Genomic DNA, 27430 nt, shown 5'->3' with positions numbered 1-27430 from the left:
AGTCTATATGATTTTATTTGGGCTTTATAGCTTTAAATGCCATCATGCCAAACGTCAATGACCGCCAGGTTATTTCAACACACACACACACACACACACACACACACACAAATCGTAAATCCTAAGAAGAGTGCTGTGCATTAACTCAGCTCTATAAAGTCTGATTTTACAAGCAATAGTTTAGAATATGCCATAATAAAACATACTTATCAAGTGAGCCGATTCAGTGTTGTTAAATGAATCAAATATAAGATTAAAGACTGATTAAAAGACTGCAAATAAAGGGTGTCCAATGGATCACACTTTACAGCAGTGTTTACTGTAAATTAGTCATTACGAAGTAATTATTAAGGATTTATGAAATAATATTTATTCAATATTAAAAATAAAAATAATAAAACAAATATATAAAAAAACTTTTATTACAAAAATATGCAGGCTAAAAATAAATCATGAATAATTAATGATTTAATAAATTTAAAAAAGTTATTTTGTGTAGCTGCTTGTACATAGCTACACTTTGCTAATGTTATGACGATATAGGCTAATTCATTCTTATAATAGCCTAATTTCTGCAACATTGACACTGTAATATAAAGTGTTACTGTCCAATCTTTTAAAACAATAGTAATAATTCTGATATTCATTAAAACCCTTGTTCTTACCGATGTCTTTGCACAATGTGTGGGCATTCTAGTAAGTGACACGAAATGAAACATTCCCAGAATAACTCGTAGCTTGATCCCCATTGTTTGAGTTGACCAAGAAAAGTCAGAAATAGTTATATGATATAACTGGTCCAACGTCCAGTGCTTACAGTTATTTAATGACTATTCCCAACTTTCACAACGAATCCAACATCTTTAATCCAAACAATGACAATTTACGGAGTAGATTTTCAAAAAACATTGCGATCGTCGTTCCTGTCATGGTTTCATGAGAAGATGAAACCCCCCAGACAACATTAAATAGATGAAGTTTTGAAAGCAGATGAAAAAGGGGAAACAAGAAAGGCTCCTTGAGAAGTTCAGGTACAGTATTCTGCCTTAAAGAAGGTCGCGTTCATCAGAAATCCCAATAGGCTGTTTAGAGTTTGCGTGCGCCGGTATAATTCCATGCATTTCATTTACACCGGCACCAGCAAACATCCCGGTGGCAGACAGGGTCCTGTTACTATATGTCCTTATGATCCAGGGCAATAGATTTCTGATAACACATACATAAATCCTCAAGAAACGATGCTGTGTGCCTTCTGAATGTCCCTGTCCCTCCCGTCTGGCATTTCAGACTCGGTTTGTGCGGCGCATCCCGTGCTACAGTAGGTCACCACTGAAATCATGCCCACCAAAAACCCATGATGACGTTTGCCTTGACAGACACAAGACATTGTAATTCTATAATCCGCGACATAAACATAAGATAGCTACTGTAAATGTAGAATACAATGCACACACGTCCATATGGGATAGATTTGAGAGAAGTGTTCCTTTGATATATTAAGTTTTCCCTATTCTCTTATTTGCCCTTCAGCACTCGAGCAGGAGCGCACACACGCAGCAACTCTCGGTGCGCGTCACCGTCGCGCTCGTGGAACTTTTCCCCCCCCACCCACGAGCAGACTTTGCTCGCTCAGACCCGCACAGGTGTAATACTCGTGCATTGTGAAGTGGACAATTATTAACTGGCTCTTGGTGTCTATTTTGATGGTTTTTCTGTATCATGGTGTTAAAGGGATAGTTCACCCAAAAGATAGTTCACTCATCCCAGATGTGTATAACTTTCTTTCTTCTGATGAACACAAACGAAGATTTTTAGAAGAATATTTCAGCTCTGAAGGTCCATATAATGTAAGTGAATGGTGACCAGAACTTTGAAGATCCAAATCACATTAAGGCAGCATAAAAGTAATCCATACAACTCCAGTAGTTAAACCCATATCATATTAAAGTATTTTTCTTTAAAAATGTTTTTACTATAAATCTCCACTTTCACTTTCAGAATCTTTTTCTCACCTACACCTATCATATCACTTCTGAATTATGGATTTAACCACTTGAGTTGTGTGGATTACTTTTATGCTTCCTTTACGTTATTTTTGGAGCTTGAAAAGTCTGGTCACCATTCACTTGCATTGTAAGGACCAACAGAGCTGAAATATTATTCTAAAATTCTTTGTGTTCATCAGAAGAAAGAAAGTCATATACATCTGGGATGGAATGAGGGTGAGTAAATGAGGAGATCATTTTTGGGGTAAACTATCCCTTTAATTTATTTATTTATTTATTTATTTATTTTTTTTATTTTTTAAGGCCACATGCACTTTTCAAATAATTTCTCATTTAATATCCTACAAACATAGAGGATAACCAGTTCCAGACCTGGGTGCTGATTGGTCAATATACAATACAGCATCAAAACTAGTCATGCTAAATTACAGTGCATCCGGAAAGAATTCACAGCGCTTCACTTTTTTCAGATTTTGTTATGTTACAGCCTTATTCCAAAATGGATTAAATTCATTATTTTCTTCAAAATTCTACAAACAATACCCCATAATGACAATGTAAAAGAAGTTTGTTTGAAATCTTTGCAAATTTATTAAAAATAAAAAATGAAAAAAAATCACATGTACATAAGTATTCACAGCCTTTGCCATGACACTCAAAATTAAGCTCAGGTGCATCCTGTTTCCACTGATCATCCTTGAGATGTTTCTACAACTTGATTGGAGTCCACCTGTGGTAAATTCAGTTGATTGGACATGATTTGGAAAGGCACACACCTGTCTATATAAGGTCCCACAGTTAACAGTGCATGTCAGAGCACAAACCAAGCCATGAAGTCCAAGGAATTGTCTGTAGACCTCCGAGACAGGATTGTATCGAGGCACAGATCTGGGGAAGGGTACAAAAAATTTCTGCAGCATTGAAGGTCCCAATGAGCACAGTGACCTCCATCATCCGTAAATGGAAGAAGTTTGGAACCAACAGGACTCTTCCTAGAGCTGGCCGCCCGGCCAAACTAAGCGATCGGGGGAGAAGGGCCTTAGTCAGGGAGGTGACCAAGAACCCGATGGTCACTCTGACAGAGCTCCAGCATTTCTCTGTGCAGAGAGGAGAACCTTCCAGAAGAACAACCATCTCTGCAGCACTCCACCAATCAGGCCTGTATGGTAGAGTGGCCAGACAGAAGCCACTCCTCAGTAAAAGGCACATGACAGCCCGCCTGGAGTTTGCCAAAAGGCACCTGAAGGACTCTCAGACCATGAGAAACAAAGATTGAACTCTTTGGCCTGAATGGCAAGCGTCATGTCTGGAGGAAACCAGGCACCACTCATCACCTGGCCAATACCATCCCTACAGTGAAGCATGGTGGTGGCAGCATCATGCTGTGGGGATGTTTTTCAGTGGCAGGAACTGGGAGACTAGTCAGGATCGAGGGAAAGATGAATGCAGCAATGTACAGAGACATCCTTGATGAAAACCTACTCCAGAGCGCTCTGGACCTCAGACTGGGGCGAAGGTTCATCTTCCAACAGGACAACGACCCTAAGCACACAGCCAAGATAACAAAGGAGTGGCTACGGGACAACTCTGTGAATGTCCTTGAGTGGCCCAGCCAGAGCCCAGACTTGAACTCGATTGAACATCTCTGGAGAGATCTGAAAATGGCTGGGCACTGACGCTCCCCATCCAACCTGATGGAGTTTGAGGGGTCCTGCAAAGAAGAATGGGAGAAACTGCCCAAAAATAGGTGTGCCAAGCTTGTAGCATCATATTCAAAAAGACTTGAGGCTGTAATTGGTGCCAAAGGTGCTTCAACAAAGTATTGAGCAAAGGCTGTGAATACTTATGTACATGTGATTTGTTTCGTTTTTTATTTTTAATAAATTTGCAAAGATTTCAAACAAACTTCTTTCACATTGTCATTATGGGGTATTGTTTGTAGAATTTTGAGGAAAATAATGAATTTAATCCATTTTAGAATAAGGCTGTAACATAACAAAATGTGGAAAAAGTGAAGCGCTGTGAATACTTTCCGGATGCACTGTACACAGTGTACCCAAAATGAAAATGTGCTGTTGTTACGTGTTTAACCTGACCTGACTCTTAAAAAATATAGTTTCATTTGTGTAATCTAATGTAGTCAGGTTGATTTAATTAATTTTTTAACTAATTACATTTTTTAATTTAATTGTATTTATTTATCACATTACACATCTGCATATATACAGTGAAATTCTTTTTTTTTTTCACATATCCCAGCTAAGCTGGGGTCAGAGTGCAGGGTCAGCCATGGTACAGCACCCCTGGAACAGATAGGGTCAAGGGCCTTGCTCAAGGGCCCAACAGTGGCATCTTGGCAGTGCTGGGGCTTGAACCCCATACCTTCTGATCAGTAACCCAGAGCCTTAACCACTGAGCCAGTCATATGGAGGTATATTTTTGATTTCAGTAGTAAAGTAGTTAATATGGAAGCCCATTTCCGACATGTCGAAAAAACCTTGCTTTGGTATGTCCTAAAAATGTATCATAATAATGACATTTTTTATTAATAATATTTTTTAAACTTTTTATATCATAATTATGACTTAGTATCATAATTTTGACTTGTATCATAATGCTGACTTATATTTTTATTATTAATATATTTTAAACTTTTTATATCATATTTATGACCTAGTATCATAATTCTGACTTACCTAATAATAATAACTTATATTTTATTATAAATATTTTTTAAACTATCCATTTCATAATTATGACTTAGTATCATAATTTTGACTTCTCATAATAATTACTTATATTTTTTTATAATTAATATTTATATAACTTCTTATCTCATAATTATGACATACTATCTCATAATAATGACTTACCAAAGCATGAATTTGTTTTTCAGTGTGACAGAAATGGTCTTCCATAAGTTTATATGTTACCACATGAAGCACATTTTTTTAGGTTACCTGACAAAACATTATTTACAGTGTAGTTATAGCAATATCCATATTTTCATCCAAGTTCTGAATTTAACTTATGTGCAAAATCAGAATATCACAAAAACAATTTGGGAATACAACAGCGTTTCCATTCTTGATAGCACACATACATCACCCAGATGTCTATTTGATGTGTGTTTACATCTGGAAGACGTACACTACCAGTCAAAAGTTTTGAAACACTTGACTGAAATGTTTCTCATGATCTTCAAAATCTTTTGATCTGAAGGCATATGCTTAAATGTTTGAAATTAGTTTTGTAGACAAAAATATAATTGTGCCACCATATTAATTTATTTCATTATAAAACTAAAATGTAATTAAAAAAAAAAAAAAAAGTTTTTGAAATTGATGACTTGGACCAAATAATAAAGAAAAGCAGCCAATAAGTGCCCAACATAGATGGGAACTCCTTCAATACTGTTTAAAAAGCATCCCAGGGTGATACCTCAAGAAGTTGGTTGAGAAAATGTCAAGAGTACATGTCTGCAAATTCTAGGCAAAGGGTGACTACTTTGAAGATGCTAAAATATAACACAGTTTTGATTGATTTTTTTATTCACAACACAATTCCCATAGTTCCATTTCTGTTCTTCCACAGTTTTAACGACTTTAATATTACCCATAAATGTGAAAAAAATAAATAAATAAAAATAAAAATAAACAATTATAATAAAGAATGAATAAGTGACCCCAAACTTTTGAATGGCAGTGTATTTTTTAGGTTGTTTGCTCATCTGCAATACATCTATGAGACATTTCCTCTCAGATGTCAATAAGACATTCAGCAGATGTCTTTGAGATGTTTCTGATTTGGATTCTTTTTTTTTTAAATCAGATCCTTTTAAGATTTTTAGCAGATGTTAATTTGAATACGATGCTTTCCAGACGAAACACTCTTAAACAGACATCGTAGATTTACGTGTGCTATCTGCAGTCCCATGTGCATAAACAAAATCATCACTTCTGGGGAAATTTGTGCAAAATAAAATAAAAATGGAAGTTGAAGCCAATGGGGCTCCTTTATTAAATGTAATGAATTACTTGGGGTTTAGAGCACACAAACAAAATGCTCTGATGAACTTCATGTTTGCTTGCGTTTAGCGGCAAAAGCCTTATATCTGGGAGCAAAAGCATGTCAGACAGTTCTGGGAGGGAATAGTAGACAATCATTTTGATGACAGGCTTTGTGTTCTGAATTGTTCTGTTTTTGTGTATATCTCATACTAAATTGTTCCAAAAATTCAAAGAAAATCTAACTTAAAACAAAGGCAATCTGAGTAAACACAAAATACAGTTTTTAAATTATAATGTTATTTATTGAAGCAAAAAAGTTATCCAATACCAACTGGGCCTGTGTGAAAAAGTATCCCCAAATCTATGAAACTGCATTCATAATGGGGTTCAGCTGGACTAGACACACCCAGGCCTGATTACGGTCAGCCCTGTTCAATCCAATCAACACCTAAATAGAAGTTTTTCAGCAACATGAAGTTGGCTAAAAATTCTCACCCAATAGCACACTGTGCCAAGGTCGAAAGAAATTCCAGAAATGATGAGGAAAAAGGTGATTGAAATATATGAATCTGGGAAGGGTTACATATCTATTTCAAAGGCTCTGGGACAGCAAAGAACCACAGTGAGAGCCATTATCTCCAAATGGAGAAAGCGTGGCACAGTAGTGAGCCTTCTCAGAAGTGGCTGACCTTCCAAAATTCCTCCAAGAGCACAACGACGACTCACCCAGGAAGTCACAAAAAAGCCAAGGACAACATCCAAGGAACAGCAGGCCTGACTCGCATCAATAATGGTCACTGTTCATGACTCCACTGTCAGAAAGACACTGGCCAAAAATACCATCCATGGAAGAGTGGCGAGGCGAAAACCACTGCTAACCCAGAAGAACATTAAGGATCGTCGAGAGTCGAAAGTGGAACTGTTTGGAAGACAGGGGTCCCGTTACATCTGGCGTAAATCAAACACAGAATTCCACAAAAAGAACATCATACCTACGGTCAAGCATGTTGGTGGTACTGTGATGGTGTGGGGATGCTTTGCTGCTTCAGGGCCAGGGCGACTTGCAATAATTGAGGGAAACATGAATTCTGCTCTCTACCAAAAAATCCTAAAGGAGAACGTCTGGTCATCAGTCCGTGAGTTGAAGCTCAAGCGCAACTGGATTATGCAGCAAGACAATGATCCAAAGCAAAGGAGTAAGTCCACCTCTGAATGGCTCAAAAGAAGCAAAATTAAAGTTTTAGAGTGGCCTGGTCAAAGTCCTGACTTGAACCCGATTGTAATGCTGTGGCAGGACCTTACACAGGCAGTTCATGCTTGAAAACTCTCCAACGTGGCTGAACTTAAGCAGTCCTGCAAAGAAGAATGGGTCAAAATTCCACCAGAGCATTGTGAAAGACTGATCTCCAGTTATCGGAAGCGTTTGGTTGCAGTTGTTGCTGCTAAAGGTGGCACAACCAGCTATTAAGTTTAAAGGTGTACTATGTAAGATTTTTTGGTTAAAAATGAACAAATTGCCATTATTGATTGAGTACATAAACAATCAGTGTTCAAAACTATGTTTTACCCTACCCCGATTCACTACGGTAAGCCTATAAAATGTATTTGTATTTTGAGCAGTCAGGTTCGATTTGGCGCAAAATTGCTGGCTTATGTCGTTCATCCTTATGTCACTACATCATGTCCGCACCCACAGGAACGAAGTACCGGCTGACTCATGTTCCGGCAGGAGAAACTAACTACACTGTTCAGCTCAGTTCAGTAACACTCATCATTGCAGTCTAGATGGATGTTTATCAGTTATCCATTTGGCAAAGTTGTTTACCGGCTATACTACTTGGATATGTTGTCTGGTAGGGTTTTTGAAGCTTATATTGCTTGTCATGCTTTTATGAATCGAACATTTCTCTTGTGTTAACCAATCACGATGTATCTATGTTGTCCAGTGAAGTTATTGTGACATGTTTAATATAGATGTCTTCTGAAATGTACTTCTTGTAATTGTTATATTGCATATTTAAGCATATCATTTTTACGTTTAATAAAGTATATTTTATCCTCGTTTTATGTTTTAGGTTTACGGTGTTATTGTGTGCATTTGACATGCTATTGTAGTAATTGAGGCTAGACAATACAATCTAAAAATAATAAAGTCTTTTATTGAACTTGTATAAGCCATTTCACAAGTTTAACCTCTTCAACTGAAAATTGTAGTACAATTCAAACATTAATAAATCACTTGAATAATCATATTAAGATCTACTGGTGGTGGCTGAGGAGAGTCCCCTGTTCTCTATTTAGAAGAGCTTTGAGTGAAGTGTCAGAAAATGATTTAAGTGTAAAATTCATTCAAATATGTATAAGAGTGTTGTTTGTCTTTGTCAAAACAAGTAAAAAATGCGGGCCTGGGTAGCTCAGCGAGTATTGACGCGAGTTCGAATCCAGGGTGTGCTGAGTGACTCCAGCCAGGTCTCCTAAGCAACCAAATTGGCTCGGTTGCTAGGGAGGGTAGAGTCACATGGGGTAACCTCCTCATGGTCACGATTAGTGGTTCTCGCTATCAGTGGGGCACGTGGTAAGTTGTGTGTGGATCGCGGAGAGTAGTGTGAGCCTCCACATGCTGGGAGTCTCCGCGGTGTCATGCACAATGAGTCATGTGATAAGATGCACGGATTGACGGTCTCAGAAGCAGAGGCAACTGAGACTTGTCCTCCGCCACCCAGATTGAGGTAACCGCACCACCATGAGGACCTACTAAGTAGTGGGAATTGGGCATTCCAAATATAAAAATATTTCCGTTTCAAATGTTTAAACGTATAACACAATATCAACATGAATATAGCACATTATGACTCCAGCGCCTGTCATGATCACACACATGATTGATGTCCAGGTAAGCAAATTGGGAGATTCATCCACCAGAAGAGCAGTGCCAGAACATGACTGATGTAAAGTATTCTTTTGCTTGCAATTTTAAGTTTCAACCACAGATGTCGCTAGAGAGCACAAAGTTACGTAGTGCAGCTTTAAGGGGGCAGTTTGTTTTTCACATGGGTGATATAGGTGTTGGATAACTTTTTTGCTTCAATAAAAAAATATATATATTTGAAAACTGTATTTTCTGTGTACTCAGGGTGCCTTTGTTTTATGTTATATCTTGTTTGAAGATCTATAACAATTTAGTATGAAAAATACACAAAAATAGAAGAAATCAGGATACTGCAGATCAGCAAATACTTTTTCGCAGCACTGTATTGATGCATTGTGCATTTTGGTGAATTATTCGCATCTTGGTGTTTCCATCCAGCATTTTCATATGATATCCCGAAATTTGCATAAAAATACATAGCTATTGACGTGAAACACCCGTTCATTTCGCTACAGTGTATTTCCTCCTCACACAGCACCCATAGAGATCAACTATAGCTAATAACCGGGAACTATATCTTCTAGTGGAAGGATGGAACTTAATTATTCATTAATTAGTTTTAAAAAAAGCAACTTTGCTACACTGTGTTTAGCAAACCCTTTAACCGTGACTAATTTCACACTATAGCATGGCCTGTTGTACCTTATTGCTTAAGTGTTCTCTACTTTTACTACATATTCAGGTTAGGTTTGAGTTGAGCAATCACTAAGCTGGTTGATTTAACAAGCTGGTAAACCTGTAACAGCTCACATGAACCCTCCCCATTTTGCTTGCATGTGAAGACCCTCAACATCACCCACATGTATGTTTGGGTTTTCCCCAGCAAAAAAAAAAAAAACAAAACAAAAAAAAAAAACATGTGGGCTGCAGGAATGCGGGCTGTTCTATTTCTCCTGGACTGCTTACAGCATTAGACCTGACAACAGCAAAGAGCCCTTTCAGAGTATAACTATCAAAATGCCTTCGGGAAAACCCAGAGTGGTCAGAAGAGAAGGTCCAGCCACTGCATGTCCAAATAAACAACCCGTTCCAAGGTCACAACATTTCACTTTTGATACTGTTAACGATTGCTGAGGTTTTAAGCATTTCTGTCAAAGTTCCTCATAGCATAAGATTGAAAGGTCCGCACTTTATTAAGTCGAAATGTTGGATGTAACCAACATGTCATATATAAACAGACAGGCAGAAAAAACCCATCGAAACTATCCCCGACTCATTCCTGAGAGCTGGTATCTCCAAGATCAGACCTGAGCAGAGAGGAGCACCTGTATATGGGCCCATACGCTATCAGAAAACCACATCAGACGTCCCTGGGTGTGGAGTCACTGAAGACCAGATTGTCAACATGTGCACAGGGTTTGGGAATGTGATATTTCCATGACATGCGCCCACTGCAGTGTGTTTTAGAATGTTGCATGGAAGAACATCAAAGTTGGGATGAGTTAAGATTAGTTAAAAAGTGGGACAATAGAAGTCTTTTTTTTTTTTTTTTGTCACATTATACATTTTGCACATATACAGAGAAATATTTTTTTTTTTTTTGCATATCCCAGCTAAGCTGGGGTCAGAGCGCAGGGTCAGCCATGATATGGCACCCCTGGAGCAGATAGGGTCAAGGGCCTTGCTCAGGGGCCCAACAGTGGCATCTTGGCAGTGCTCGGGCTTGAACCCCCTACCTTCTGGTCAGTAACCCAGAGCCTTAACCACTTACCACAGTTTTCAAGCAGTAGGTCGCATTCAGGGAAACCAAAACTATGGTAATGAAAATCATAATCATTCTGCCATAAAAACATAGTTACCTCAGTTGTACAGTAGTAGCACCATGGTTTTTTAAAACTATAGTTTCCACCAAAAAAACATGCCCTTATGAAAATTACCCAAGGTTTTATATATTAACCATAACTGAAATAACCATTTTTGTGGTAAGACTCGTAAGAGTGGTAAGAATGCAGTACATGTACCAAATATTTTACAATAGTAACATACCATTTTTTTGCGAGGGGACGGAAAGGTTAAATGAAAAACGTATTGCGAGGAAACAAAAAATATCGTGAAGGAACACAAAACTATTGCGAGAGAACACAAAACTTGTTACAGAGGAACACAAAACTTATTGTGAGGGAACTCAAACTATTATGAGGGACTGCAAATCTTATAGCGAGGGAACGCAAAACTTACTGTCAAGGAACGCAAAAATTATTGTGAAGAAAAGCAAAACTTATTGCAAGGGAAAGCAAAACTTATTGTGAGGGAATGCAAAACGTATTGTGAGGGAACACAAAACATATTGAGAGGGAAAGCAAAACTTATTGCGAGGGAACACAAAAAATATTGCAAGGGAACGCAAAACTTCTATTGAGGGAATGCAAAACTTATTGTCAGGGAATGTAAAACATTGTGAGGGAACGCAAAACTTATTGCTGGGGACCGCAAAATTTATTGTGAAGGAATGCAAAACATATTGCGGGGGAATGCAAAACTTATTGTGAGGGAACGCAAAATTTATTGTGAAGGAACGCAAAACTTATTGCGAGGGAACGCAAAACTTATTGTCCGGGAACTCAAAACATATTGCGGGGGAGCGTAAAACGTATTGTGAGGGAACGTAAAACTTATTGCAAGGGAACGCAAAATTTATTGTGAAGGAACGCAAAACTTATTGTGAGGGAACGCAAAACTTATTGCAAGGGAACGCAAAATTTATTGTGAAGGAACACAAAACTTATTGTGAGGGAACGCAAAACTTATTGCAAGGGAACGCAAAATTTATTGTGAAAGAACGCAAAACATATTGCAAAACTTATTGTGAGGGAATGCAAAATTTATTGTGAAGGAACGCAAAACATATTGTGGAGGAACGCAAAACATATTGCGGGGGGTCGCAAAACTTATTGCAGGAGACCGGAAAACGTATTGTGAGGGAACGCAAAACTTATTGTGAGGGAACACAAAACATATTGCGGGGGAACGTAAAACTTATTGCAATGGAACATAAAACATATTGTGGGGGAATACAAAACTTATTGCAGGGGACCGGAAAACTTATTGCGGGACAATGCAAAAATTATTGCGAGACAACGCAAAACTTATTGTGAGTGAACACAAAATTTATTGTGAGTGAACACAAAATGTATTGTGGAGGAACGCAAAACTTATTGCGATGGAACACAAAATGTATTGCAAAGGAACGCAAAACTTATTGCGGGGGAATGCACAACATATTGCAAAGAAAATTATGCCTTCCTATGGAAAACTTGCTGCCATCATGCTAGGGTGTTATGGGTGGTTGCCAGGGCGTTGCTATGTTGTTGCTAAGGTGTTTACATTGATGTTCAAATCTTTTTTTTATTTGTTTAATCCAAATTCCCAAGTAAGAGCAATAATAATAGTGATGTTTGCCCAAAATCTACAACAGGCAGAAACATTCACACACATGCATACAAATTAAAAAGTAATAAAAAACCTCAAGAAATAATTCATTGGAGTACTATTGGAGTTCCATATCATTTGAATTACTCATCACTGCAAGAAACAATGACAAACAGAAACATTAAGGCTCTCATTAAAGTTATCTCACACAAAATCCCTAATAATCGGGTGAGGATGAAGGTGCTCTGGTCGTTTTGACTGGTTGTCTATTGCAGTATAACCATTTAATGTAAAACCCTAAAATACTTCAAGTAAGGCAACTCAAACAGCTTAAAACACTTTCTTGTGACAGCAGGTGTCTGTGTAATGGATCTAAAAATTTTTTTTAAAAGGATTCAGGATGATCTTGTCTATCAAAATCCTGCTGTATAGTTCACTACTTCGAGATGTACATGATATTCAGCATGTATCTATTACATGGGCGAAAAACATTACAACATCAGATTAATTTCCAAAGCGCCATTCACTCCCTGTTCGAGATAAGATTATTAATGGTTGTGGCATCCAACAGAGTTGGAAAAGAAGTCTTTATGCTACCACACCGAACAGCAGTGTTTTGCCCATATGAAGGACATTCTTCCATGAAAATCTCTCTCCCAGTCCCACACATACACACACATGCACACTGAACTTAAAGTGCACGATGTACTGTGTTTTCATGAACTACTTAATCAGGAATGCAATGTTTCCATAACACCCTTTCTAGGTGCAGTTGCAATGTCGCCTGTAAATGCAGGCAAAACAGTAGATGTACAGGTGTTTTAGACACCTAATGAGAAACTATAATCAGCCTGATTTTCTTTGCTGTCACTGTGATCTTAATCTGACTGCATGAACTGTTCAAAAAACAGACTGCAACATTGCCGTATGAGGGAAGTCGTAACATTTTGAAACATTCTGTAAGCATTCGATGTCTAAACTGATACAGCTTCATCTGATGGATCTAATTTGAGTATCTGACACAACGTGACCAAAACTATTAACACACAATCCTATTCACTCTTCAACATTCATCCATCTGATGAGTTCCCTTTGGATCAGGCTGCCTGGTCTTCCACGCTTTACTTCTCTTCTCCGTTGTTGCGGATCTTGTATCTCTCCAGAAAATCTGCATGTTTCTGTCTCAAGATCTCCTGTTGTTTCTTAAAGCCATTCACTCTGAGGAAGAACATAAAACAACATGATCAAATGATTGTTTGAAACTTTAAATGGCAAAAGCCTATAGGTACTTAGAAAATGTAATCTGTTTGCCAATCAGCTCGCATACTCTATGGACCAATCTGATTGGTCCTTTGACATGTAATCTGTAAGCTAATCAACTCGTGATCTCTTCTTTTGCCTAACATTTCAATTGTCACAGATGTTTAAAGGTAAGCCGGTTTCATTGAAGCATGCTACAGGAGTTTTCTCTCTGAAACCCACCTCCTCCCCAGCATCACTTGTCTAGATCTGCTTCAGGGAGATTGTATGTCTCTTGTGTAGCAGCATCATGTCTTACATGCTCAACTCAGCATGTCTGTGTATGTTCTAGCTGTAGCAAGTCTTCATAATTGCTCTGCAGTGGCAGCAGCGTAAGCAGACCTAGTCCGCAGAGACCAAACCTACTAACTTGTCATATCCCATTATAACAGTGTTTTCCAACCTTTTTTGCCTTAAGTTTCCCCACAGCACCAACAGTAAGGATCAAGTAACCCTTCATCAACACAAAAACAAAGATTTGTTCCAAAGACTATATTTCATTTAATATTATCATTAATACTGATTATTATTGATCAATCATAATTGGTTTGATCTATTGACATCCCTATGGATGGGTATTGATAAAGATTTCCGGATTTACTTTTCAGTGAATAACAACAAATTGCGTTCTGTTCCTCACTTAAAGCTATTGTATGGCTTCAGAAGACTAGGAATACAGTGCACGAGTCAAAATAAATCAATTAACTTAATGGTGCTTTTTTTGTCATATTTGGAGCTCCACAGCATCTGTCCCCATATGGATTAAAGCATTGCTAACATTGTGCCTCCATTGTGTTTCATAGAAGAAAGTTAGTAACATGGGTAAATGTTGAAAGGATTTTCATTTTGGGCAAAATGTTCCTTAAAAATCTTCCAAAAAGGCTGTCAAATAACATCTCAAAATCTGGCTGAGCTGCAACAACTCTCCTTTTTATTTCAACGTCTCCCCTCATGGTTTCAAACGCAACAGCTTTTGTTTTTAAAGCCTCTGATCCACTTCCTGAGGCTACACACTTCCTGAGGCAACACGCTTCAAAGCGCTCCCCACCTGGCTCTTTCTTTGGATTCATTGTAGATCTCATTGATGATCCTGTCCTTCTCATCCATGAAGTTATTATGGACCTCTTCCAGCTTCCTGCATGATAGACAAACCCAGAAGTCAAAGGTGGAAAGATTGACTGCCAACGTATATATTTGGAGGGGGCAACAGACATCCATGAGGTGCTCACATAAATTCTGGGGTCACATTAAAACAGGCTCATGGGCACTGACAAGGCAGTTAAACATTTTATCATTTTTCAAAACATTTCAAGTGCACTTCTGCTATGCGTCAACCGAGCAGTGTCTGTTTATAGGAGATACTTCATCTCAGTCGCCTGAATTCAAGGTGTAAAAACATTTCGCTGATACTGAAAAGCATAACTAAACATCAGGGATTATGGGAACCAGTGAACACACTCTACTGGGGTTTGTCTGGCTCTGGCAGAGACGAAATGCGTTTCAGAGACAAAACATCATTATTATCATGTTCTCATCAGAAACATGAACGGAAAAAAAACAAAGAACTTTTGCACTGTGATTCAAACAAACAGTTATGAATATGCTGACCAGACAGTATTTTTCAAAAATGGAAGGTATGGTGCCTGTGATAGTTTAAGCGTGTGACAGTGCGTTTGTTCTAGGTCTCACCTGAACCCAAAGTAATGGGCAGAGAGGCTGATTAGCATGGTGAGCACGCAATAGCCCACCAAACGCATGTTCCGCTTCTTTCTCTTCTCCCACTCCTCAGCTGTGTTGTCCTGAGGCTGCGCCTGTCTGAACTGCTCCCAGTAACGCATCCTCTCTGCAGCCTCTGCACTGAAAGAGAGAGAAAGAAAAAGCAGGTATTTTAGCCACTGAACATAGTAACAGCCTAACAAGCTTAATCCAATCAAATCCCAGTGGATAAAATCAAGGCCCATCATACAATATTTCAATCTGAATATTATGTTTCACTCAGAAATATGTCACATTATGAATGTTTAATTCAACATACAATAAATATTGACCCTTTTCACACATTCCTGGTCTTATTGTGCATGATTCATCAGTGCAGGGTGTTTCTTCAACTTCAGGCACTTTCTAGAAAGTCTCATTAAAACATTTTTCACACTCTCACAATTTTTTACATCAGTATATGTACATGCATCACAAGAGAATTATGTCAATTTTTTCTGAAAGTCATGAAAATTCCCACCACAGTGTCATTACAAGCACATCTCAAATACTGTATTGTGTTTTATAGAATTCTGTGCTGGAAATGACGATGATGGAAATGACATTTTAATGTTTTTGAAATAAAATTGCTGATTTCTTTATCCTTCTATGGCTAATTTCATAGCTAACATTTCATATATTTTCACACTTTTTAAATAATTTGGCAGTGATATTTAGCTTGAATATTCTTAGTTTTCTCCAAACATCACTTTTCTCATATTCTCATGCTCTTCTCTGACACTTTTGTTGATTTGGCTAACAAGTACATTTACTTTTGAGAAAACAATAATTGGGAGCAAAACTGTTTGGTGGAAATGAAACCACAACTGTGGGATAGCCGTAATTTTTTAAAAAACTTTTGAAATAATTTTCACACAATAAATATTAAAATAGTTTGTGTTTAACAGTCTTTGTTTAGATTAATGTTAACGATTAACATTTTTAAACATGTAATAAGTTGTGTTTTTAAAATGGATTTTCATAGTTTAATATTGGAAGTCTGGATATGACACGACTAAAACTAAAAAGGTCAAATCTATACATTACAGACATTTTAAACGTACCAAAAAAACAATAAAAATGATGAGGGCCTGTTTCCAATTAAAACAAAAAATGAAATCTATTAATTTTAATAATAATAAAAATAAAAAAAAAACCTGGGATATGAAAGTGGAAGTTGAAGGAACACCCAAAAAATATTTGTCTTTGTTATCTTTCATTTAAATGTAACATGAGGGTGAGAAAATTATGACAGAATTTTACTTTTTGGGTGAACTATCCCTTTAACCTTCCTATTCTGTTTAGTCATTTTTTAGCCAAATACATTTTTCTGATGTAATAAAAATGGTTTCGCTTATCTGAGCGGTACAATATTAGTGACTTTTCCTCCACTTGCCATCGGAACACACACATTTCTTTTTTAGACTTGATTCGATAAGTCTAAGTGGTCATAAAAAGAAAAAAGCGACACCTTTGCTTTTTGTGGTCATAATTGACTGACCATTGGAAATGAATGGGAAAGACCTATTTGTCAAATACAATATAAAAATCAGCCACAATGCGGAAAAATACACACAGAAATGGAGTGAGACACTACAACATGCAGAGTGCAAAACATCATTGCGTTTTTATTGTCTTTGTGGCTGAACTCTGACACATGTTTAGTGTCTTGTCTAGTCTGTGTCTTGAATGAGAATGCATGGCTCGCCTAATTGGCATTTGTGTTCTCTTGTCTTGTTGTTTATTGGCATGAGTGCATTGCTCTTATGTCATCCTTGCGGCATGCACTCGTGTCAATTGTTTGTGTCTGTCTCTCGCGACCTCAGGCAAGCTTCGCTTTGAGCTTGCTTTGCGCTACGCATCTGGGTCGCGATCAGTCTTCATGTTGTGCTGGGGTTCGGCCACTTCTTTCTCAGGTGCCCGTTTATTTGTGGCCGAACTCTCACACAGATGTCCCATCTCGTTTTGTCACCTGTTGCGTGCATCGCGTGGTATTTGCTTCGTGGTGTACACTCAGGCTTTGTCTAGTGTGAGAGTGCATGGCATAGCTTTGTTGGCGTTGCCATGCATTCTCTTGTTTCGTCTGTCGTTTGGCATGAACGCATGTTGCCTTGTAGTTTCTGGCGATATGGGCGCGTGTCATTCGTGTGTTTGTGTCTGTGAGAGCGTGTGGCTTTGTTTCCTTATTGCCAGGTGTCTCTCAGTCTTGCGTCACACCCTGCCTCCTTGTCTGCTAGTTCATCAGTTGCACCTACCCTCTTCGTTAACCCTATTTAGTCTCCTCATGTGCTCTGTCCTGTGCGAGTTCATCTTGTTACCTCACCAGTCTGTTCCTGTCGGTCGTGTTTCTTCTGTCTGAATTCTGTCTGTCCCAGCCCCACCTGTCTAGAAGACTATTGTCCTGGACTGTGTTTCTCCCTTACCGGGTAGTTTCAGTTTGTTTTTGTAATTTTCTTTTTTTTCTTCTAATTTTATCCCCTTTTCTCCCCAATTTGGAATGCCCAATTCCCACTACTTACTAGGTCCTCGTGGTGGCGCGGTTACTCACCTCAATCTGGGTGGCGGAGGACAAGTCTCGGTTGCCTCCGCTTCTGAGACAGTCAATCCATGCATCTTATCACGTGGCTCGCTGTGCATGACCCCGTAGAGACTCACGGCATGTGGAGGCTCATGCTATTCTCCGCGATCCACGCACATCTTACCATGTGCCCCACTGAGAGCAAGAACCACTAATCATTACCACGAGGAGGTTACCCCATGAGACTCTACCCTCCCAAGCAACCGGGCCAATTTGGTTGCTTAGGAGACCTGGCTGGAGTCACTCAGCACACCCTGGATTCGAACTCGCGTCAATACTCACTGAGTATTATTTGCATATTCAAATGAATGGTGAAATTTTATAAATGTACAGTTGAAGACAGAAGTTTACATACACCTTAGCCAAATACATTTAAACTCAGTTTTTCACAATTCCTGACATTTAATCGTAGAAAACATTCCCGGTCTTAGGTCAGTTAGGATCACTACTTTATTTTAAGAATGTGAAATGTCAGAATAATAGTAGAGAGAATTAATTATTTCAGCTTTTATATCTTTCATCACATTCCCAGTGGGTCAGAAGTTTACATACACTTTGTTAATATTTGGTAGCAATAACTTTAAATTGTTTAACTTGGGTCAAATGTTTTGGGTAGCCTTCCACAAGCTTCTCACAATAAGTTGCTGGAAATTTGGCCCATTCCTCCAGACAGAACTGGTATAACTGAGTCAGGTTTGTAGGCCTCCTTGCTCACACACGCATTTTCAGTTCTGCCCACAAATTTTCTATCAGATTGAGGTCAGGGCTTTCTGATGGCCACTCCAATACCTTTGTTGTCCTTAAGCCATTTTGCCACAACTTTGGAGGTATGCTTGGGGTCACTGTCCATTTGGAAGACCCATTTGTGACCAAGCTTAAACTTCCTGGCTGATGTCTTGAGATGTTGCTTCAATATATCCACATAATTCTCTTTCCTCATGATGCCATCTATTTTTGTGAAGTGCACCAGTCCATCCTGCAGCAAAGCACCCCCACAACATGATGCTGCCACCCCTATGCTTCACGGTTGGAATGGTGTTCTTCAACTTGCAAGCCTCACCCTTTTCCCTCCAAACATAACGATGGTCATAGAACCGAACAGTTACATTTCTGTTTCATCAGACCAAAGAACATTTCTCCAAAAAGTAAGATCTTTGTCCCCATGTGCAAACTGTAGTCTGGCTTTTTTTATGGTGGTTTTGGAGCAGTGGCTTCTTCCTTAATGAGCAGCCTTTCAAGTTATGTTGATATAGGACTTGTTTTACTGTGGATATAGATACTTGTCTACCTGTTTCCTACAGAATCTTCACAACATCCTTTGCTGTTGTTCTGGGATTGATTTGCACATTTCGCACCAAACTACGTTCATCTCTAGGAGACAGAATGCATCTCCTTCCTGAGCGGTATGATAGCTGCGTGGTCCCATGGTGTTTATATTTGCGTACTGTTGTTTGTACAGATGAACGTGGTACCTTCAGGTGTTTAGAAATTGCTCCCAAGGATGAACCAGACTTGTAAGGTCCACAATTTTTTTCTGGCTCTTCTGGTCTTGGCTGATTTCTTTTGATTTTCCCATGATGTCAAGCAAAGAGGCACTGAGTTTGAAGGTAGGCCTTAAAATACATCCACAGGTACACCTCCAATTCAGTACACCTTTTGACATATTGACATAATTTTCTGGAATTTTCCAAGCTGCTTAAAGGCACAGTTAACTTAGTGTATGTAAACTTCTGACCCACTGGATTTGTAATATAGTCAATTTGAAGTGAAACAATCTGTCTGTAAACAATTGTTGGAAAAATTACTTGTGTCATGCACAAAGTAGATGTGCTAAACAAATTGCCAAAACTATAGTTTGCTAATATGAAATCTGTGGAGTGGTTAAAAAATGAGTTTTAATGACTTCAACCTAAGTGTATGTAAACTTCTGACTTCAACTGTATATGTAAATAGAATCTAAAAAACAAAAAATCCCAAAAGAAGTGCATAATTTTATTGTTTTTACTTCAGGGAATAAGAATTGTTATAATTTCTTTAAAAAAAAAAGAAGAAAAAAAGAAGTTTCACCTGTACAGTGTCGGGTCAAAAATGACCATAAACAGCAAAGTAAGCAGCCCTACGTGATCACAGTAGAAGGGTTAAAATCAGGCTCAGTGTATAGCCAATAGCCAGATAGCTATATAGGCTTTGTTTAGCAAACATGCATCCACATTTAGCTCTATTCTGGTATGGGACAGCCACTTTTCACAATCCATTCAATTCCTAATGGATATTAATAGGTACCACTCAACAAGTTTATTTGGAAATATGTCATATTATGGTAAAAATGGGTTGTGAATTCTGTTTCATTTTGAATTTAAATGTACAGTGAATCCAGTTTCATGTTGTTTTCAACATTATTTTTAACCAGAACTGCTTGATGTCCTTGATCTGGTTTATTATGTATCTAATGGTCAGTTTCCCTGCTGCAACATTCATGTAACACACTCTTCCCCAGTCAAGCTCACCTGGTGCTGTATGTGGAGCTGGAGGAGGTTCTGAAGGCCTGATCTCCAGCGAACTGGTACCTCAGCTTGAGGTCATAATCCCGTCTGGAACCTTCTCTGCTCAGCACCCTGTACGCCTCGTTCAGCTGCACAAACTTACTGTGCAGACCAGGATTGGATGGGTCAATGTCTGGATGCAGCTGTAGGGGAACAACTTGAGAGTGAGTAAATGATGACAGTGTTTTCATGTTTGGGTGAACTATTCCTTTAAAAATGAGACTCAGTGTGTCATTTCTGTGCCTCTAGTGGCACCAAACAGAATTGCAAATGTAACAATTCCAAATGTTTGATTAGTAAAGTTGCGATAGAGTGGCCTGACATTGAAACTTCTAGTGCAGCCAATGGCATTTGGGGTGGTACTATCTGTCTGTCTGAACAATGGATATGGGGGAGTGTCTGGGAAAACTTTTTGAAATATTTATTATTTTTGCAATTCCATTTGATGCCACTAGTGCTGCAGAAATTGCAAAGCAACTTAAAAGAATTGAGTTGATAAAAACATTTATTAAAGAGGATCAGATAATACATTTCTCATGTTTGCATGGCTCATCTTTATGACCTTTTTGCCTCTCTGCTCTCACTTCTTCTGTATGTCACATCAATCATAAAGCTTTTATCTGCTTCTGTCTCGTAAACAAAGAGATTGTACAAAGAGCTGCTCATACCCTCATCTCATGACACACATACACACACACACACACACACACACACACACACACACACACACACACACACACACACACACACACACCTAACTAGTGGTTCTATCTCGCAGTTGCTGTCCCTCCTCCTCTCACAAATGTAGTTTATTTCATCCAGTCACTTATACAAACACTCTTTCTCTCTTTCACACAATCACACTTGTCCCTTTCCAACTTTTGCTCTATGGAGACATCTAACAGATATGCATTTATTTCTTTCCAATTATTTATTTTCATTCCTTTGATGTCACATCCCTTTTGATCTCTAGCTAGCGAGATACTACATTTGCAAAGAAGTACATGAAAGAATGCTGTTTTGGTCTCAGTACTGTTATGGTTATGTTTAGGGATAGGCCTATTAGGTGTTGCATAGACTAGTCGACTATAACTAATGTAGTTGACACTGTCAGTCTGAAGTCGACAAGTCGCATTTCCACGTGCTTTACAAAAAGCTTCTGATGGAAATACAGTGGGTGGTGGATTTCCGAAACATAGATAGCAAGGGGAGACTCATTCATATTAATGAGGAAAGCTCTACCTGATTTGTTAGGGTTAGGTTTAGGCGTTGGGTTATAGTTTCTCTGACCAATCAGGTAGCGCTGAATATTGCTGAATCTTCTAATCAGTCGTCGCTTTACTCATGAATATAAATGACTCTTCCCCAGCCATCCTATGTTTCAGAAACTTGATACTGGTGTGGAGGCCGATGGATCTGTGGCTTAAATATATGCAAAGTGGCCTTCAAATATAACAGAAATACTAGTGCTATGCATAGTCACTTAAAAAGGCACCCGCTAGCAAGTGATTTTTAACTTGATCAGCATAACTTTGTATGTTAGGATATTTGACCTGGCTGCGGTTCGCTCTTTCAAGAACGCGATCCGGCGACAATTAGAAAAAAGCAATTCAATTTGAAGTATGATGACATGATGGAATGGATGACGTCAAGACTAGATGAATTCGACTGGACTAATGGGCTTGACTAGTCGAATATTAATATACTTAGAAATATATTAATATAAATACTACTCAAATATTTCTGACAATCAGATGTGCTTTGCCTTTCTGTCACATCCATTCAAAGAAGTAAGTTAAATAATGCAGTTTAGCTCTCAGTACTGTTGCGCATGTGCACGATTGCAGTTCCAGCTTCGCCCACTGGGGGCAGTTCAGACATTCCAAAAGCACAGACTGATTTTAGCAGACAAAACAATTGACCTCCTGATGTCGATTTTCCTGTGCGATCAGCATTATTAAACACCAGACTCTATAAACAATTAGACAAACGTGTCACAATTCTCTAAACTGACAGCAGTCATGCATTCCAGGAAGGTTTTTATGACAGAGAGAAATGAACCTTTTTGGACTTGTCGAAAAAAGCATTCTTTATTTGATCCAGCGTAGCGTCTGGTTTAACCCCAAGAAGGTCATAATAATTTGCTGATGACCTATAAACAGAACAAAAAACAATTAAAACAAATAATTTCCTAACACTGTCTTCAAGATGAAAAGAGACAAAATAGAGATGTGACAAAGGTGCTTATGCCCTAAAAGGGTTAGTTCACCCAAAAATGAAAATTATCTCATGATTTACTCACCTTTAAACCATCCCAGTTGTGTATGACTTTCCTCATACACAACCGAAGTGAAGATTTTTATAAGCACATTTCAGCTCTTTTTCTTCATACAATGGAAGTATACAGGTGTCATTAGACTGCTGGTTATTTGACGGTCCAAAAGTCATATTTAGGCAGCATAAAAGTAATCCACATGACTTTAGTCGATCAATTAATTTCTTCAGATGCAAATCGATAGGCTGGTGTAAGAAACAAATTGATAATAATTTTTTTTTTCACTTTAAATCGTTGCTTCCGGTTGCTGTTTGAAATGACCTAACTCTTGCATGACGTTCGTTCCCCTGTTGTAAACAAAGTGCACGCTTCTGACTTCTCGTGTGAACACGCCATTACGCTTACATCACTGATGCGTTGACTGCTGGCAGGAAGCGATTTTGAAAGTTAATAAAGTTTAAATTATTGATTTATTTTTTAAACAAACCTATCAATTTTCTTCAGAAGACTTTAACTGATCAACTGGAGTCATGTGGATTGCTTTTATGCTGCCTAAATATGACTTTTGGACTGTCGAACAGCCAGCAGCCTGATGGCACCCATTTACTTGCATAGTATGAAGAAAAAGAGCTGAAATGTGCTTATTAAAATCTTCACTTCGGTTCTGCTGAAGAAGGAAAGTCGTACACAACTGGGATGGATTAAAGGTGAGTCAGTCATGGGAGAATTTTCATTTTTGGGTGAACTAACACTATAATGTTACTTAATTATGGAAATGAAGTGCGGCCAAAGTAAGACTATCAGGTCTCACTATATCCCAAGTGTACCTAGTTGTTAGTTAGTTGTAGCTACCTAGTATTTCAACTAGTATAATAATATTACTATAATACCATTTATTGTATACTAATCGTATATATACTGGATCAGGGCCAATAATCAACACTTTATCCACTAACATTGGTTCATATTTCTCATACATATGCATAAACATGGGCAGTGCCAGTAGCACATCACATTATGAAGTAATGAAATCAAAAGTAAGTTTTGCAGGGTTCCCACACCATTTGACCATGAATTTCCCTGACTTTTCCAGAAATCCATGATTACTAGATAATAATTTCTTTAGCCAATTATATATTTTAAAACAGAGCATAATAAGAAAATTACAAATTTCCTATAGAAATTTCCATGATTTTTTTAGGCCTTCACAATTTCAAAATTCCCTAAAATTTCCATCTGCTATAAGTCCTTCCAGGACAATTGTTTCTGAGCGCAAAAAGGATGTTCTGTGTAACAGTGAAAACACAAAAATAGGAAAGGAACCCAAATTTTCTTATTTGAGTCTATTTGAGTCTGTTTAGCAAAGAGATGACTAAAGTATCTGACTCCAGTCATTGGTCATGTCTGAGATATTTTGTGTACGGTACTGTGCAAAAGTTTTAGGCACTTGTAAAAAATGTTGCATAGTGAGGATGTCTTCAAAAATAATGACATAAATAGTTTTAATTTATCACTTAATGTCATACAAAGTCCAGTAAACATAAAAAAAAGCTAAATCAATATTCGGTGTGACCAACTTGCCTTGAAAACAGCATCAATTCTCCTAGGTACACCTGGACACAGTTTTTCTTGGTTTTTGGCAGATAGGATGTTCCAAGCTTCTTGGAGAATTCACCACAGTTCTTCTATCTATTTAGGCTGTCTCAATTACTTCTGTCTCTTCATGTAATCTCAGACTGACTTGATGTTCAGTGGGGGGCTTTGTGGGGGCCATTACATCTGTTGCAGGGCTCCCTGTTCTTCTATTCTAATCTTTTCTATTTGCAAAAGTAATGTTTGGGAGTCTAACATTTATATTTCCTATTGACACACTAAAGCTGAAGATATAAATAACCATCTTAAGACAAATGCTTTTGTGAAACATCTTATGTGCCTAAGACTTTTGCACAGTATTATACATAATGTAACACTTTCATTCACTTTCATCCGATAGATGAATACGCTTGGTTGTGCGTACCTGTGCGCAGTAGAGAGTGAGATCAGCCGCTGAAAACTCTTACAGCACCACAAACAACTCTGACAGAGACGCAGCTGAGCTTCAAACTGCATGACGCTCCTGCACAAATAAACTTCATATAGATGAGAATCTATAGAGCAGGGGGAGATATATGTTTGATATGTATGAGACATAGCCTATGAAATATACTGATTAGAAATAAACATTCAAATATGTGTTCATGTTATGGGGATACGTTTTTGAACACCATAACGCTGTTGCTGTTCGAATGCTTTGTTATATCCAGCATGCTGAATGTGTGTTTTGTTTGAGTGAAGCTTAATCATGTTGAATGCATGTTGTGTTTAAGTTTCAGCATGTTGAATGCATGTTGTCTTTGGATGAAACTTTATCACACTGGATGCATGCTGTGTTTGGGTGAAGCTTGATCTTGTTCAATGCATATTGTGTTTGCTTAAAGCCTTAACATGCTGAATACACATTTTAAGTAAGGTTTTATCACCTTGAATGACTATTGTGTTTGAGTGAAGGTTTACATGTTGAATGCATGTTTAGTTTTGGTGAGAATGCATACCGATTAGCAGGGTCCCATTGAAACACGGCCAGTCAGCAGCTCTGCAGGAGACCCTGAATAGACACAAACACACATGCACACGCACACACACACAAAATTAAGACTTACCCCAGACTTCTATTGTTTTCAAATAAAGCTGATTTTAATTACTATAGTCTAACCCTACACCTAAAAAAAAAACTATATTTTCTTTATTTATGAATGAATTTTCCTAAACAGTGCAACAGTGCCTGCCCACTTTTTCAGTCTTGGTTCCAGAAGTATTTTTCCCATTAATTTTTTTGCATAGGTTTTTCGTAAAATCCTCCATAAAAGAGTTGTAAGCCATGAACCAAAACAACCAGCTCCGAGGTGAATCACAACATCACAAACTTTATTTGAACAAAACAGGATTGAAAATCGGACAGAAAGACAAAGGTACAAGACTGTGTACTTACTGTCTTTCATGAGGGCATGAACTATTATCTAATGAAACATTGTGAATGATGTAAATAAATAAAAAACAATGGGAATACAAAAAAACTATTGATTTTAGGTTGCTGATTATAAGTACAGAAACAGTATATTTTACGTTTAATGGAAAATATTCCGATATGTGCAAATATATAAGTAGTTTAAGGGTGAAGGGAGATCGACTCAGTTGCATCATTGGAGTGGGCGGTCGCTCCTGGGCTTGTTTCGCGGGCTTTGTTGTCTGCTGTTCTCTGATTGGTGGATCTTTCTCTGCTATACCATGGAATTCCTCTATCAAACATGATTTTTAAACAGTGAAATTAAAATAACGCATATTGATGGCTTCTGTAGAAGCATATACAATCGATGAACAACCTTGGAGCTCAAGGTAGGTCTGTCTTTAAAGGTTCACATGTTAGCGTTGAAAATCAATTCGTCAATGGAAAAATAAATGAGATTTTTACTTCCGTAACCAGACTGTTGCACTCTATTGAGGACTATTTTCCAATGTCCTCTAAGGGATGTTTTTGTCACAATTTTGTCCCCAAACTATGGCCAAGTACATTCACGCATTTTCTTTTTCATGGTGAGGACTTTCTGTTTGTTTTGTTTTGTTGACTGAGCTCAGCTAATGACATTTTCTACCTTCTAAACCTAACCCTCTCACAAACCTTTTTACATTTTCATGAAGACTTTCTAGTAAGTAAATAAAGGCGTTTTTCAAGTGTAGACCGTTGGCTGGTCCCACAAAAATGTCAGATTTTGGGTTTTTACTAGGTTTCCAGAATGTAGGCAAAATACACACTCACAAATGAGTGTAATAATGTGTCCTAGCCAACTATTCAACTAAACTAAACCTGGGAAACTCATCTTAATGAATCTATGGTCAATACAAACAAACTAAAACAATGTCATTGATGTCTGTATCTCAAAACCTATGGGCTCATTTTTTTTTGGGTCACCCTAGGCGCCTATGAAGCCCAAAATGCTGTCTAGATAGGCATCTTACTAGGTTTCGAGCCACAACCACTGAACACAGCAACTCATAGATTAGCCAGCAGCTAATGAAGTCATTCATCATAGATCGAAAGTCTGTCTTTCAGCAAAATAAGACAGGATCTTGCAACGTTTAATAAATTGTTTATTAAACCGTTTTATAACACTTGGTCAGTTTATGCGACCAAAATACACTTTCAATCTTTGCTAATAGCTTAGCTGCAGTGCTAAAAACAACAACAATAAAGTCATGAGAAACATGTAGCTTAGCACAGAAATATTCGTCAAACGCGCTGTAACTCTCATGTGTCATAATTGAGTGGATTAAACACAAATAATCGTTCACCTTCACTCATGGACACGCGCCGGTCTGCTGTAATGTTCTCCTGGTGCTTTCATAACACTGGGCGAATACCAAACGAAAGTGATCATCCCTATGCCCTACTCACTACGAAAGACCGAGCTCTTGATGTGGGCACTGTGAAGGGAACATGGCATTACAGTTTAAAGGTAGCCTTCACCAAAAGTCTTCTGAAAGGGCCCTTTATTAAATAATTTACTTTCTTACTTTTGTTTGGAACGACCTTTCGAGTGGCGTCCCCTTCGCAAAGTGCCCTTCAAGGGTG

General features: G+C 38.1%; 2 protein-coding genes across 6 annotated transcripts in view; both read right to left on the bottom strand.

Annotated features, from left to right (window-relative positions):
• Positions 1 to 1552, bottom strand: part of LOC127413133 (vascular endothelial growth factor A-like) — a 36804-nt gene extending 35252 nt beyond the window's left edge. For both annotated transcript variants that reach the window (XR_007892547.1, XM_051650019.1), the window contains exon 1: positions 666 to 1552. Coding sequence is in view for 1 of the 2 variants with exons in the window: in XM_051650019.1 (XP_051505979.1) it covers positions 666 to 749 (84 nt within the window). In the remaining variant the exon portion in view is untranslated. The remainder of the gene's footprint in view (positions 1 to 665) is intronic.
• Positions 1553 to 12270: 10718 nt separating this feature from the next.
• Positions 12271 to 27430, bottom strand: dnajc4 (DnaJ (Hsp40) homolog, subfamily C, member 4). 4 transcript variants are annotated; one of them, XM_051649793.1, is made up of 9 exons: positions 27373 to 27430; positions 27151 to 27282; positions 25356 to 25408; positions 24782 to 24911; positions 22551 to 22641; positions 20454 to 20632; positions 15303 to 15470; positions 14662 to 14748; positions 12271 to 13532 (listed from the first exon to the last, which is right to left on the bottom strand). In XM_051649793.1, exons 4-9 carry the CDS (start codon positions 24871 to 24873, stop codon positions 13436 to 13438), a joined length of 714 nt encoding a protein of 237 aa, XP_051505753.1. In that variant the 5' UTR covers positions 24874 to 24911; positions 25356 to 25408; positions 27151 to 27282; positions 27373 to 27430; the 3' UTR covers positions 12271 to 13435. The 4 variants fall into 4 exon arrangements, with proteins under 4 accessions (XP_051505753.1, XP_051505756.1, XP_051505755.1 ...); XM_051649796.1 differs by having other exon boundaries at positions 24782 to 24893; positions 27151 to 27385; XM_051649795.1 differs by having other exon boundaries at positions 24782 to 24880; positions 27151 to 27385.

The sequence above is a fragment of the Myxocyprinus asiaticus genome, chromosome 22, assembly GCF_019703515.2.
Source record: "Myxocyprinus asiaticus isolate MX2 ecotype Aquarium Trade chromosome 22, UBuf_Myxa_2, whole genome shotgun sequence".
Lineage (NCBI taxonomy): Eukaryota > Metazoa > Chordata > Actinopteri > Cypriniformes > Catostomidae > Myxocyprinus > Myxocyprinus asiaticus.
The sequence above is the reverse complement of the archived record's forward strand: the minus strand, read 5'-3'. Positions and strand labels throughout refer to the sequence as shown.